This window comes from Colius striatus, chromosome 1, assembly GCF_028858725.1.
Source record: "Colius striatus isolate bColStr4 chromosome 1, bColStr4.1.hap1, whole genome shotgun sequence".
NCBI lineage: Eukaryota > Metazoa > Chordata > Aves > Coliiformes > Coliidae > Colius > Colius striatus.
The window spans coordinates 197,191,347-197,207,695 of NC_084759.1; the positions used below are offsets into that span (position 1 = coordinate 197,191,347).

Consider the following 16,349-nt stretch of genomic DNA (forward strand, 5'->3'; position numbering starts at 1 on the left):
GACATCCTTCACTAGACTGTTCAAAGCCCCGTCAAATCTGAACTTTAACTCTTCCAGGGATGAGGCATTTGCAACTTCTCCAGGAAATCTGTTCCAGTGTCTCACCACCCTCATCATAAAATGTTTCTTCCTTATATCTAATAGAAATCTACTCACTCTAGTTTAAAATTGTTGCCCTTTTTCCTGCAGCTACAGGTCCTGCTTAAGAAGTCTCTGTCTTTCCTATAGGCCTTCTGTATATACTGAAAGGTCACAATAAGATATCTCTGGAGCTTTCTCTTCTCCAGCCTGAAAAACCCCTCTAGATTCACTCCAACAGGTCTAAATCTTTCTTGCTGGATGCAGTATCCCAAGCACTGCTCAGGAGAGCAGATTAGAGGCGGAGAATCCCCTCCCTGTTCCTGCTGGTCACACTTCTTGTAATGCAGCCTTGGATATGGTTGGTTTTCTGGGCTGCAAGTGCACATTGCCAGCTCATGTTTGATTTCCCATTGATCAGTGTCTCCAAGTCCTGATCTGTAGAGTTGCTGTCTAGTTCATCCTCCAAGAGTGCCCTCTTATCCTGTCTTAAGGTTTGTGTGATATTTCAACCATTTATCTCATGAATAAAGATTAGACTGTCTTAATTAATAAAACATAAAGTTAACTGATGAAACTGAATTCCTGAGTTTATAATCCAGGCTGATGAAACACAAAGCTCAAAAATTAAGGAAAAAAAAAGATTTTTTTAAGAAAAGAGTTCTCTGAATAAATGAAATAATAATTCCAGTACTGCAAAATTTCCCTGTTGAAGTATGGTGTTATCACAGAGTTTGTTGGCTTTTTTTCTATTTGGTTGGTTGGTTTTTGTTTGTTGAATCTGTGACTCAGGAAAATATATAGCATACAAAAAAGTAAAACCTTGGAAAAGGTCATTACAGTTTATGTAAAGACTGAGTGCATATCACTAGTATGTAATCTTGCAGAAGTAAGGTAAGTATGTGTGCACCATCAGATTTTTAAATCGTACATTCTATTTCTTCTGATCAGGTACAGAAATATATCCGCAGATGTTTTACAACAATATTCTGCAATCTTCTGCCTAGGTTTGGTCATTTATACTGGGAGTCTATACTTACATGTCTTCCACTCAAAGTAGGATGTGCAAAGGACTACTGGAAATGTTAGAAATTGAGTCTTTCAGCCATAGCAGAACTGTGTAGAGAAGTTTTTGATGTACAGAACACGGACTGCATGGGATTTCATTTCTAAAAAGTGAAAAAACCCACTCAATTCTATTGGAAGATGTAGGTGGGGAGCAACTCTGTTACTCTACAAAGTTTCCAGTTTTCTGACCGAGAATTCTATCAACAAGGCCAAGCACAGAGGATGACAGAAGCACTGTGAGTACTTATTCACTCAAAAAGAATAGTGAATGAAGGAAGCCAGACCATGGTTACTGACAAATTCATCTTTCCTAAAAGAGTTTTTGTTTAAGATGTGTCTGCAATCCTGGAGGATTGATATTTTGCATGTATATAGCACCTTCAACATGAGAGGATCCAAAATTTCCTTATAGTAAATTATTTTAATTAAAATTTTATTTTAATCTATGTATCTCTCTTGCACTAGAAATAATGGCAGCTTGGGATTGTTTAGTAAATTTGTGCTTTTGAAATATATGAAATTAATTTTCCCCATATATTGCTTAATTGGATACTTGGCAGGTGGAAAATACCATCTGGGATCTATTGACTGAGCCGATTCATAAGGCAGATAGACTAATCATGATTTAAGACTGAATCAGGATATTAATCATGTGCTTTTAATTGTTACTTTCAATTCTTACATGGAGTGCAATCGGTTTATTTTATCTGTAATATCTGTAATATTCCATGGCACATCATAAGAAACAAAAGATATTGTACTTTCTGAAATGAACAAAGAAACTGGTTTGCATAATTCAAAGAAGATCACAATAGATATAGTAAGATTTACTGAAGTCAAGATGAAGTATTTCATCTGCTCTGGCAGAATGTCCAGTGTAATATAGCATGCAACAATGCATATCATAAAAATAACTGTTACACAGTGTCTGAGAACAAATCTCTGAATTAATTTATATTATTAAGTAGTATGAAAATACAGAATAGGACAAGATGATGTGTTCAGAGAAATAAAGATTATCATAGCAATACTCACAGTTATTTATATTGACCATTTGGTTGTCAGCAAATAGTACTGTTTTCCAATATTTACTTACAATTTAACTGATACATCTTAATAACACAAAGACTATTCCCAAAAAAGCCATTAGCACATTTCTCAAGAGGGTAAACAATTACAAAAGGAGCACATTCATCCCTAGTGACTCCATTTATGTACATGCCTAAATTTTGGTCTCATACCCTGTGAGCTGAATCTGAACTCTGTTGCTACAGTTTTAATTCATCTATCTAGAAAACAGTTTTCATTGCTATTTAAGAGTCCTACCTTGCCTTGATTCCAGTTATTGGTATTAAATATCTTGTTCCTGTAAGTCCCCTGTCATATTTGCCAGGCCTATGAGAATGACTTGGATGACTATAACACTTCAAGTAGCAGTAAATCTGCACGTTTAAGCAATTGAATTTATTCTGCACAGTGTAAGAAAGTAATCCACAGGCTACTTTTCACAGAAGTTATGCAGTAAGAATATTTGAAAATGTAAAAACAGTACTAGTATTAAAAGGTTTTAAGTCTAACACTAAATCCTTATTTGTAAATGAGCATACAAACTATAGGAACAAATGGTTGCATATAGTTAATTGCAGAGCTCATTTGGTTCACAACACAGATAAATGAACTACAGAAAAATATAATTTTATTTTTAAGACTTCAAGATTTTCATTCACTTTTGTTCATCTGTGAAAAGAATACCTCACGAATTCTATAACACTGAAGTAATTCTCAGTTAATCTTAAGTTCCTCTAAATTCTGACCTACTTGCCTGCAAGATAACTCTACTTACATGCTAAAACTGAAATGCTCTTGAATTGTTTCTTAGATTTTAGTTTCATTTATCATTCAAGATTGATCTGTCCCACCTTAGTCAGCCAGAAATCACACACTAGAAATTAGGCTGGCTACCCCAGCTTCTCTCAATGAGGAGAAACAAAACTTAGTAAGAAACAGTCATTCTGTCAGACTTGGAGTTTTAACTCAGAGTTCTCAAGTTAAGAAAGGTGAATTGCATCATAAGTGAAAATTAGGGAGTTGCAAGTTTTGAGTTATTTGCACATTTTGAAGATGAGCAGAAACTTGACTTTAACAGGAAAAGCAATTGTAGTGACGAAATGCTATATATGTATATTTTAGAATGTTTCAAAGATGTGGGTTTTTTGTGTGTCTCTGAACTCTCCTAAAAATAATGACATAAATATTAAAACATTTCATATTTCTAGGTTCTGAAGTTTATGATCAAAGACTTCATCTAAGGGGGAATTTATGATGAACAAAATGATGAAGAGCTATTTCTTTACAATTACCATTCTGTATAAAACACATCATGACAAAGTAAAAATGGAAAATTCCTGATTTCCCATTTTCATCCCATTATTTTAAAAAATAATTTGTTTTTCAAACACTTAAAAATACCATTGAACAAATTGAAGTTTGGTGAGTATCTGAATTTTGATATTTGTATGTTAAATACTATACACTGAAAGATTTAGTAGAATGCATATATACAGTTAAGGATACTTCCTTGGGAAATTACAATTTTATAATTCTGTCCTCAAATTCTAATTTGAGACCTTCAAGTCCATGGAACATTAGATTGCTTTTACCTCAAATATAGCAATAGCAATTATTTCCCCATGTACAGACATTGCAGAAACACGAGATGCTTATTTTTTAAACCTGAACTTAACATGAAGTTAACTTAAATTTATAAATGAATATCAATTAATGGATAAATTAACACCTCACAGCTGCATTGAAATGCATTTAAATGATATTGTTGTGATATTTAAGTTTTATATTTGAGGTCAACAGAAACATATACTTGAAATAATACATCTTATATGCAAAGGGAAATGGAATTTTCCTAACATATCCTTCAATACAAAACACTCTCTTAATTTTCATGCAGTCCATCATTACACATGAAAGAGATGATCACATTGCTCATGACACTTTGAAAGCCATTCTGTCGGGCTCTTTCCAGTTCCAATATTATAATGTCTCCTTTTTTGGCAGTGCCACAATTCATACTGAAAAAAGTTCATTCAGGATTTCCCAATCAGAAAAGAGTTTCACTGGAGTTTTAAGTGTACCAGGAAAGCCTGATGTTCAGCTAACATTATTATTTAAACTTAATGTTTTATGTAGACATTAAAATTAATAATATTTTTAGGAACAAAATATTCTGAAATGTTATGAAACTAGAGCCTGACAGCCATTGAATATGTTCTCCTAATTTAATGAGTACTGAGTCATCTTCATACTTCTTGTTTTTATTCCAATGCTATGAAAAGCAATGAAGGTTGAAAGACAGACATTATCCATTGCAATCTAAATATTTAATTACTTTAAATAAACAGGTAAGATACCATTATAATTTAAACTGAAGACTCATTACATTGGTGCTATGTGTAAAGTGCCCTTAGAGTCAATGAAAGTCAGGATCTTAATCTACAATACAAAGAGAGCACAGGCTAATATTTCATAGCATAACAAATAAAAGAAGCAAACATCGCATCTATAAACATGGGATATCACTGTAGTGTTGTTTGTATTTCTTTTTACCTTCTGCATCGGTTAATCCTACTCCTGACTGCTTTACTGGTTCTTGTCCATTCTGGCTCATCTTCCCTCTGTTAAAAAATATGGTGGTAGTTGTCAATGAGAACATGAAGACACGAGATCTAAGAAAATACTACACCCAAACTGACAAGGCTTGGTTATCTACAAAAAGAGATGCATCACAGGTATTTCTAAGAACAAACAGAAATCTCAGGTGTGTACACATATATGCATATATGTATTTATTTATTTATTAATTTTAAAGAAAATAAAGTGAGCAACGGTTTTTCCTATTACTATTTGGACAGATCATTTAAGAATTTTATTTTTTTCTCTTTTGGAGGCAACTGCAATTGTATTTTGCTAAGCCTTACATTCTTAGAAAGTGGGGCTATCAGGTGTTGTCTGCTACCCGCCCTGCATCAGCCTGGGGTTCCACAAACAGTCTGTTTAGCCATAACACTCACTTTCCCCTGTTACAGTGAGTAACTCACAACATTGTCAGGACTCACAACATTGTCACTTCAAAGGTAAGGCATGTTTGTGGTAACTATCTTCTATTAATTGCTTTTACATTACAGTTTAGGTTTAGCATAAGAACTGCTTCTTTTCTGAGACTCACATTAACCTTGAAGTAAGGTAAGTGGAATAAATTACATTGTGGAGATCCCTGTCTTTCTACACTGGATATAGAAGGAATATGGATTACAATCTAGATGTCTATTTTTAGGCAATTAAAGTTAGGTAAAATATAAGCTATTTTTAAACCTACGTGTTGCGAGCTCTAAGGCATGATTACAATCACTCTCAAAAATATGCCTGATATCATGAGATGTTTATGTTTCTCTTTGTCTTTCTCCCTTAAGTCTGAAATACCATGACAGAGAATATAACATATCATGTTCAGATGAATGGGTTAAAAACGTCAGTGCAGTTCTTTGCTACCAATGAGACAGCTTTGTGTTTCATAGCAGCAATAGAAGCTCTCCAGGTTCACAATGAAATAAATGGATAGTATAAAATGTCAAGTTTTAAGTGTCTTTAAAGTCAATTTATTCTTTGAATAACTTCAAAGTTATACTTTTCTTCTTCCTTCATGCTTCACAAAATATATATAAAAAAATGATACCAGAATTATTTGTCCCTAAGATTAGATTCCTTACACATTGTTTGGTTCCTTTTCACCTTTGCATTCAAAATCAACATAATTTTATAGACATTCTACTGATATAGATAGCTATGCAATAAAAAATGCTTAAAGAATCTGACCTTTATCCAAGATGATAACTTTTGGGATAGTACAACAACATTTTTCCCAAATAGACTTTCTAAGATTTATTCATCTGCATATAACTGTATACCGTGGTCATGATAACAATATTTAATATTATCAAATATTCTAATTAGTTACTTTATCAAACAGTTCCTATGATATCACTATTTGATTCATGAGTCACGACTAAATGTTCCTGTGGTTGAAAGCATTTGGACTAAAGAGTTTAAAATTCAGACTATACAACATATTTTCTACTGATAGATCAGAAACTTAATCTAAATAGGGAGCTTTTAAACAAAAATGTTTTTATATGTCAACACACTTAAAATTATTTAGCCTGCCTAATGCTTCATATCAAAATTGTGAGCTGTGGTCTTATGGATCTGCTGAAATAATATAAGGGGGCAGAGGCTCTGAAGTCATTATCAAGCCCGTGTGAATGCAAATATTGACTGGAATTTCAATCATAACTGTATTCATATCTCTAAGAATTTTTATTCAGAATTAAAAATGGAAACAATTATCTGTTTTAAAACATTCTCCCCAGGAATAATCCTGAAGGTCTCTGATGGTAAACAGTAATTTTGTCATTCATTTTCATGACATTGCTATGTAAAGCTCTTGAGACTAATACAAAAAACCAAAACATTTCTTGTCTATATGACTGTTCTATGTAATTTTCAAGCTTTCTCTCTATTATCAGCATATAAACAATTTACTGATAAAATGCCATAATTAACACCAGATAAACTAGCCTTTAAGAGAAAAAAAAAAAAAGAGGGCTGGATATATATTATTTAATTAGGTAAATTTCATGGGAATTAACTACTATAAGAGAAAAGCTGAAAACATGGAGACTGCTTCCTGCATTCCAGTAGAAGTGGAACCGATTTCAGGCTTAAAGAGACTGGTGAATCTGTCAGCCAAATAACAAGTTACTGTAGATACTGTCAAACTGCTAGACAACATATGTGAACTAAGAGCTTCTGTTGAGAGCTCCATCTTGTGTTTCTGCTCAGATTTATGCATCTTTGCTTTTCCCGTTAGGAATGATGGCAAAAGAATTTTCTTTTGAGATTTTCAAATGTAGATCAAGACCATCTTTTTGACACCGGGAAGTACAACTCATTTTAATCTAGAACATCGGTGATAAATCCAATGAAGAATAAACAACTAACATTCCATAACCTGAGGTCAAATTGTTCTCCTAGGTTCTGAAGATGAGATATAAAAATTAGATTTGTGTCTGTTTTCCTTTTAGCTACTACTAAGCTCTAGTTAAACAGCATTGTGTTTTATTTTAGAAAATGACAACTCCTGAGAAATGTCACAGTTCTACATAGTTTTTTTTTCATTCCAGCTTTTTTAGGAAGATTATATCAAACCCTTCTGACTAATAACTCAGAAATTCAAAGGAAAAGCAAAACCTGTGTACCAGAAAAAAATATGGGAAAACTACTGCAGACACTAAATGAGCAATGACCATCCACTTGTATTTTGAGAACATTTAATTTATAACAATTTCAGGCCAGAAACATTAAGTTGACAAGGAGGAATTACTTTCATCTATAAAGGAATATAAATGAAATTACTAAATGGAGGTGCATACTGCCAAAGTTGAGGGGAAAGAGCACTGGCAAAACTATTCTCTGTGGAATTATTATCTGGGTAAAATGTTTGAAAATTACATAATTTTGTAGGATCACTGCACTGATATCAGCCTGATAATTCCTACAGGACCCTTGTCCCAAAAACCTTGATCCAAAAAAGACTTGAGCAATTCTACTAAAAATCTTAACAGCTTGGGAAAAGTTGGGTTATATCCAGAATCTGAATTTCAGTTCAATTCGTAATGCCTCTTTCTAGAAGGAGGTCAATCTGAAAACTTAAACGGAGCATTCTCATGCCTCCGCAGGTGGAATTTTTAAAACATAACCTAACCTCACCTATACACATTTTAATTCAGGGCTGTGACTAGCACCTTTCCTGTGTGACAGCAGTAAATTCATGACGTTGAGGCAGAGGTTTTGTTGGTTACTGACAATTTAAAGTTCAACAAAGAAGAATAAAGTATGAGCTTGGAGAAATTCTCCCCAGTTAGCTGTTACTCTACTGCATAACTCAAGTCTGCAGAGCAGGCCACGTAAGAAGATGACTGGCAAGTGAAAGGGCTATATATAGTGCATGGAGGATACAGTACATTAAAGGAAAAGCCTTACATTCTTGGGATGGGAAACAGGTTATTCTCTCCTGTGGTACTGCTGCTGCCTTCGCTATCCATGCTGTATCCACTGCCAAAACTACTGGCTGACGAGCCAGTGGAGACAGAACTTTCTGCAGGTCGGTGATTAGTAGACCTTGCTGTACAGGGCGGGAACAGTGGGTTACCAAAAACCTTGTAAATGTCAGCACTATCCGCATTAAGAAAAAATATAATTTATCAAAATCACATGCTGCAAACACTTTCACTTTTTTTTACTTTACATTCCAGTAGTATGTTATAGTCTTTTGCAGATGATGTTTATTTTCACATGAAATAAGGTATACTAAACCAAATAATATACCACCGTGTTTTTTCTCCAGTCATGTTAATAGATTAAATCAACAGCCTGAAGGAAAAAAAGAATGGGTTAGGTTGATTAACACAGTTTTTCTGATTAAAGCTACAGAAAATCAGTTATATAATCTGAAACATTTCATATGGCAAGCTTGTAAAAATGAAAGTCCCAGCGGGCCTTCCTCATAGTGCTCGTGAAACATTCTTTGCATTTGGTGATTTTGAGAAAGAAAGGAAGAAGAAAGGAAATATAAAGGAAAACAAGCACACCATCTGTACATCACAGAGACTGTATGAAGACCTCCACTGCTCTTCAGACGTAATGCAGCTACTGCATTATATTTCTCAACTGTTCCTCCCTATCTGGATCTCTCTTACTGTGCATCATGTACATTGATAGGAGATTTCCAAATCTTGTTTAACACCATTTGGTGTATAAAATGTACACCAGTATATGTTTTGTTCTACTTTGGATTCTTTATGTTTTGGATATTATTGTACTACATGAACAAGGCTGGTAGTCAGCCTTTAGCAAGTTGAGAAATATAAACAGAAAAGGACACTGACAGCACATACAATAATTAATAAAGGAGCAGTAGAGTAGCTATTCTCATATTGAATAATACAGTTGTCTGGAAATATTAATACAGATTTTCAATCTAATTGAATCAATAATATTTTTGGTGAAGACTGTTGCATGCTGCCTGATGTGGGACCAGGAATCCATGTGTGTCTCCTCAAATATAATGGAAAAACAGATTAATAACTGAAGATAGAAGAGAAGAATGAAGCAATGCACACATCATCAATCCTTGGGGCAAACCGTGAGTTAAAGACAGAATCATTACTCTGCAATGTAAGAAGTGATTCTTCAGTGCTAAACTGAGTTATCAGATAACTCTTCTTTTTTTCTTTTTTTTCTTTTTTCCTTTTTTTCCTCTTTTTAAAAATTCAATTAGCCTCAACTGTTTCATTGCTGCCTACAGCAACAGAAAGAATCTGTTGGTCTAAGTTATTTTCAGGCAAAAATATTCTTTTGAGCTATTTAATGATCTTATACATTGATCACAGGCTATCTTCACGGATTTTAATACAAACTAATAAAATATAAAATAGTGTCATTACAGATACTCTCATCTGGAGGGAAAGCCACCGATGTTTATTCCAGCAGACACAGAGTACAGCAATGTGCCCTGCTCAGGTGCTGTTAGCAGTGGTGGCTCTGTCACTGAGTGAATCCCTATGACTATGGTGACATGTCAGCAAACTGCTGTTGGGAAATGCCAGGCAAGAGTGAGATTTCAGTGAAAAGAGGCCAAAGTCTCCTTTATAATGCAGTAGTGCCAGCTGCCCTGTCTTCAACAACCCGAACTGGGGCTATCACATCCCTATCCCAAAGTAATCCATAAAATCAGTTCACATAGTGTTTGCTTGACCTGTACAACTTCTGATGTTTGTCATTTGAGATTCTGAGGATTTTTTTAGGCTGCTTTAGGATTTTTTTTTGCCATGGCACAACTGCCTCGTAGGTGAGGACAGCTGGGAAAGTCACACATCTGCAAAAGCCATGGAAGCCAAATCAACATTGTCCTAGCACACAAAAAAAGCATTTTTATTCTTTCCTTTTGGCATGAATCTCTTATTGCAGCATACTTCACCATAACATACGTGGCTGAAAGGATGGTACATATCTGGAGTAATTTTCATTAACTTTTGTGTAAAACTCAGCACCTGAAGTAATTTTTATATCTTTACTGGTTGATTTATAAAACCAGTAAGAAGCTATAATTGAGTTCAAGTGAGAAAAGCTTGAATAAGCCTTTATAAATAGTTTAGAAGTTTTTCTACATCTATTTATAACCAAAACGTAGTTGTTTCTTTTGAAACAGCTGTATCATGATGATACATTCAGTATGTTGTATTTTTAGGTTCTCTACTGTTTTCATTAATTTACATCTTTTTTTATATTGATTTTTTTCCCCATAAGATCTCCTAGTGAATGGTTATAATGGATCCAAGTTTAGATGCATGACTGGGTTTTGAAAATTCTAAACTTCAGCATTTTTGGGGTTTTTTTTCCCTGTCTGCTCTGTTGAAGCAATAAACTACAGAATCAGTTTACAACAAGATATGAAATCCACAAATAGATTTACAGCTGGTTTGGTGACAAATTAAGAACATGGATACAGAGAACTCCTCCACAACTCAAGACAACCACATTTTCTATATATATATATATATATTTTCACAGATAAATGTAGACCTCTAAGCTCCTGCTGCTGGCTATATAGGAAACTTCCAAGTTCTGAAGATGTGTTGATGCTTGCTGTCAAGCAATTTTTGCCCGAGAGTTAAAATAACAATGGTTAGATTTGTACTCTTAAGTTAAAAGTTAGAACTTGTTCCCTGCCCTCATGAGAGGGATTAGTTTGTACATTCATTTTCCGTCTTGCTCTTTTTCTTTGAACAAATGCAAACAATGTCTTTGAAACTTTTAACAAGAAAGTCTGAGATCACTGGAGTACTCCTCCAGTCTATGTAAGGTCTGTGAAGCCTTATAAGTCTCAGAAAAATTACCACCTTGCTTGGTTAATTAGGTTCCTATCCACATAAAGGACAAGGAACTACAGTGAGATTTAGGGTAGGTTTGCTTCTGAGTTAGAGCTTCTGCCTGCAGCTGCCTATATTAGAAAATGTCTAAGTTCCCAGGTTTTGACATCAAAGTTTGGGCAGGATGTTCCTTGGTCTGTAGGGAATGGAACAGTTTTGTATAGACTCACTCTGGTTCAAAGACTGGATATTGTCTTCTGCTATCACAGAGGTATCTGATACTACAAGTTATCACAGAATCACACAGAATCATCTAGTCCAATTCCCTTGCCAAAGCAGGTTCACCTAGATCAGGTCACACAGGAACACGTCCAGGTGGGTTTGGAAAACCTCCAGAGAAGGAGACTTCAGAAACTCCCTGGGTAGCCTGTGCCAGTGCTCTGTCACCTGAAAACAGATTTTCCTTATGTTTAAAGGGAACTTTTGGTATTCCAGCTTCATCCCATTACCCCTTGTTCTTTCACAACAGAAAAAAAGGGATGCCCCAACCTCCTGACACCCACCATTTGGATTTTGTAAATATTAATAAGATCCTCCCTCAGTCTCCTCTTCTCTAAACTAAACAGCTCCAGATCCCGCAGCCTTTCCTCATAAGGAAGATGCTCCAGTCCTCTGGTCATCTTGATGGCCTGGAACTGGACTCTCTCCACGAGTTCCCTGTCCCTCTTGAGCTGAGGAACACAGAACTGGACACAAGACTCCAGATGAGGCCTCACCAGAGCAGAGTAGTTTGCTATCAGCCAGAACTCCCAGGTCCTTCTCCAGAAAGCTGCTCTCCAGCAAGTCAGTCCCCACCCTGTACTAGTGCATGGAGTCAGTCCTCCCGAGGTTATAGTCTTGCTTTACTAAATCTATAATATTTATTTGGATAGGAACTTGGGCAGAGGCAATTGTCATAATTTCAGTATTAAATACCGAGACTAAGGAAAAGCCATGTTATATTGCTTCCTTGTCCTTTGGGCTTTTCAAATTATTTCCTGGTTCTCAGATATTCACCACCCCTACCTCACCCTTCTCAACTTTTAGAGACACACAGAAAACTTTTCTCATAGAGAAGGTCTTGCTGTCAATTACATATGTTGTTGATAATGTCCCATTTTTAAAGACAAGACCTCAGAACTCAGAAGACAGAAGAGACTAAGCTTAGATAAAGATTATTAACACGCATCATTATTTGTCTCCTTTCTCAGGGAGAGGAAACACCCCTTCCTCCCTCCAGCAACTTCTACATGAAATTTCTATATGATTTATCAAGTGCTTGATACTTTTTAGGGACTATAACATCAGTGATATCTGGGGTGGCCAGCTATGAGACTAAGAAGCATAGAAATAGGATATGAAATTTTAAAACTCTGAGTCACTTCCTCAGAAATAGTGCATAGTTTCCTATTATATAAAGCTATTGTTGTAGCTTGATTTCATGTTCATCTGCTAATCCTGGTTTAGCTATTAGTTTCTCTAATTAGATGAAATTTTCTCTACTCTGAAGGTGTGTTATCTGTAGACATGTCATATTTAGTAGCTAATAATGTGGTGTTAATGTTGGCTCGGAGTTCTACTGTTTTACTGTCTATTGTACAGGCTGGCATGAGCAAAAAGTTGCAGTTCAAGCTTTCTAGTGAATAATAGATGAATACATTGGAAGAGTTCTCAATTGCTTACAGTAATTCATTCAGATTCTAAGAAAGTGGAACATTATGTTTTCCCTGGTGTAGGATCAGGGTTTCCCAACAGAAGAAAGATAATAGTTAGACAGATACTTTTTATAATCTGTATTGTTTACAGAAGAATAATGAGGACACTTATTCCCTTATCACTTCTTGGAAAAGAACGGCCAATTCAAGAAAATTGAGGCTAAAATTAATCTCACCTTTTAGATCCTTTTAGTAAAAAAAATATTATTCTTAGTATGATATCTGTTAAATGCATCTATGTCAAAAATATGCTTTTTTTATACTTTGCCTTATTAGAACAGTTTGACAATCAATATTTATAACCGAGAAAAACACATAAGTCATGCCTTGGTCTAAAGAAAATATTGCATTAAAATCAATAAGAAAGGAAAGGATGGAAGCCTTATGAATCAGAGAATCATAGAATTGTTTCAGCTGGAAGAGATCTTTAAGATTATCGAGTCCAACCTTTGTCCCAGCCCTATCAACTACTAGACCATTTCCCTAAGTGCAACATCCACCTGTCTCTTAAACACCTCCAGGGATGATAACTCCAGCACTTCCCTAGGCAGCCCATTCCAATGCCTGACAACCCCTTCAGTAAAGAAATTCCTCCTCATATCCAGCCTGAACCTCCCCTGGTGCAACTTGAGGCCATTTCCTCTTGTTCTATTGCTTGTTACTAAGAAGAACAGATTGACCCCCACCTCACTTTTCTCCAGGCTAAACCACTCCAAATCCCTCAGCCATTCCTCATATGAGATGTGCTCCAAATCCTTTACTAGCTTGCTAGCCCATTTCTGGATCCTCTCCAGCACCTCAACGTCCTTGTAGAGCAGGGCCCAAAACTGGACACAGTATTTGAGGTGCAGCCTCACCAAAGCCAAGTAAAGGGGAATGATCACCTCCCTGCTCCTGCTGACAACACTGTTCCTGATCCAGGCCAGGATGCCATTGGCCTTCTTGGCCACCTGGGCCAAGTTCATGGCTCATGTTCAGCCACTGTCAATCAACCCTCCCAGGTGCCTCTCTGCCTGACAGCTTTCCAGTCACTTTCCCAAGCCTGTAGCACTGCTGGGGGTTGATGTGGCATGGTTTCACTTTGTCTTTCAGAAAAGTGTGTTTTTACCAAAGATAAGATGTTTTTTTAAAAAAATCTAAGGTAAGGGAGATGGATAATTAAACAAGATCTATAGCCATGAAGTATGAAATCGGTCAGCAGCAAAATGGAAACAATCCAGTCCTGCCAGTCACTCCAGCCATTCCTCTGCAGTGAATGGACTAAAATCCCAATAAAATAGAAAAATGGGACTCTGCTGTTCTGTGGTTCTAGTGGATAAATGAACAACAGACTCAAACAAAACTTTCTCCTGGGGATTGAATTGTGGATATTCCTCCTTTCAGATATCAGTCTAGAAGTTGAACTACAACTGTCAAAAACACACTGGGAAAGTCAGTTCCATTTGTAAACCAAACAAGAGGAGGGAAAAATACTTTGAAGTACGCATTCAGAACTAAGTTTTGAAACTTTACCAATGATTGCTTGAAAAAACATTGTTCTTTATAACTAGCAGTCTTGTGAGAAACCACGGGTAAGAAAAAAGATTGACAACATCATGCTGATCTTTCTCAGAGATGCAAGCTCATGGGAGCATAAGAAACTGTCAATCTGCTTTGGATAGCTCTCTACTGACCAATAGACTGGGCATGTCACACACTGTGTCTCCTGGCAGAAGCTTGTCTACTCTTCACTCTCAGTCACCTTTTGTTTCAAGTCCAGCAGCCTTCAACTGCCCCCAAGGTGCCTGTTCACCTGTTTTTGTGAAGGATTTGGTAGCATCAAAAGCAAGTTACACAAAAAAAAAAGGACTCTGCCTAGTATAACCCTTCAATTGGGCCTGCTGGGTGCATCTTATCTGAACTTACGACAGAACCGATACACACGGTACATTAACTACTGATCAAAGGAATATGCCTCAGGTCAGTCCTCACAATTCCCTTTTCTCGCCCTTCCTCATACTGAACTGTAGTTTAGAATACAGTTTCACCTATTTCAGTCACATTTATATATTAGACATTACTCTGACCGCTCACTGAGCAGTGATATTTTCTGTACTTTCAATGTAACTCTTTGCAGAGCAATTTATCATTTGAAGTGAGTAACGGCAGAACAGCACTCATCTTAAACTGTGGTGATGGCATTTCTTTACCCAGCAAAGCAATTTTGATGAAACAATTTTTCCTCCATGTGCTCTGTAGGGTTAGGCTACCTTCTGATAGACTTTTGAAATGAGAGTTATTGAATGAAGAATCTGAGCAATTTCCCAAAATTACATGTCAGCTTAAAATGGTGGAAGAGTAAATAGCAGGAGTAGCCATAGCAAAATGTGCCTGCTATTAGACAGAGACAAGATTCAAAAGACAGCCTTAGATTATTGTGGTCTGCAAAGAGTGAGGACAAATTGTTCTTATTTTGATAATGATTTGTGCAATTGCATTATTTGTAGCAAAATGAAGGCCCATTTAACTTAGAAATTAAGGGACTAGTGAAACTAGCCATAAACCATCTTCAGGCAGTAAATTGTTTAAACTGTGAAGGAAAAATCCCAAGTTATTGTAGGAAATTAAGGACAGGGTTTAGTGGCTGATGTGGTAGTGCTGGGTTAACGGCTGGACTTGCTCTTAGAGGTCTTTTCTAACCTAAATGATTCTGTGTTCATTTGGGGGCAAAACTAGTACCCTCTCCTCTGCAAACAGGACAAGTCTATTTAATTTTACCCAATAAGCAGGTATGTTAAATACCCATGTAGAGACCACAGCTCCCTATAAAACAGTGTACTTTAAAAAAATTACTTTTTATATGAATAAATATTAATTGGTGAACACTACTTTTTTTTTGTGCTCTGAACAAAATACAAAATAAATAATCATATTGTAGATACACCTGCCATTTTACGTGCACATATCCAGAGAAATACTAATTATCATGAGAACATCTGTAAGTATTAAACTATCTAAAGAAGTCTAAAAGAATTTATTATATTTTAAACAAGTAAACTACCAAGAAAACTCCATATAATGGAAACATCCTTCTGTGAGATAAAGTACTGATTTAAAAGGATTTACATTTACTGATTTACATTATTTCTAAAACAGAGTAATTTCTAAAACAGAGTCTTTTTTCTCTGTGAGGATGACGGAGCAGTGGAACACGCTGCCCAGAGGGGTTGTGGGGTCTCCTTCCTTGGAGGTCTTCAAGACCCGCCTGTCCCTCCTTCACCACAGCTGGACATGTTCCTATGCGACCTGATCTAGGTGACCCTGCTTCTGCAGGAGGGTTGGACTAGATGATCTCTAAAAGTCCCTTCTAACCCCTACCATTCTATGATTCTATGACCATTGTATGATTTGGTGGATAAACTAAAATACCGATTCAGACTGAAAGGAATGTGGTTAATTTTGTCAGTGT

The 16,349-nt window shown here is 35.9% G+C and overlaps 1 protein-coding gene across 1 annotated transcript in view; it reads right to left on the bottom strand.

Annotated features, from left to right (window-relative positions):
* The window catches only part of PCLO (piccolo presynaptic cytomatrix protein), a 355,223-nt gene that overhangs the window by 36,281 nt on the left and 302,593 nt on the right, over nt 1-16,349 (bottom strand). Inside the window, exons 23-24 of the mRNA XM_061989223.1 lie at nt 8,260-8,401; nt 4,768-4,835 (exon numbers count right to left, since the gene is read on the bottom strand). Coding sequence (XP_061845207.1) covers nt 4,768-4,835; nt 8,260-8,401 — 210 coding nt within the window. The remainder of the gene's footprint in view (nt 1-4,767; nt 4,836-8,259; nt 8,402-16,349) is intronic.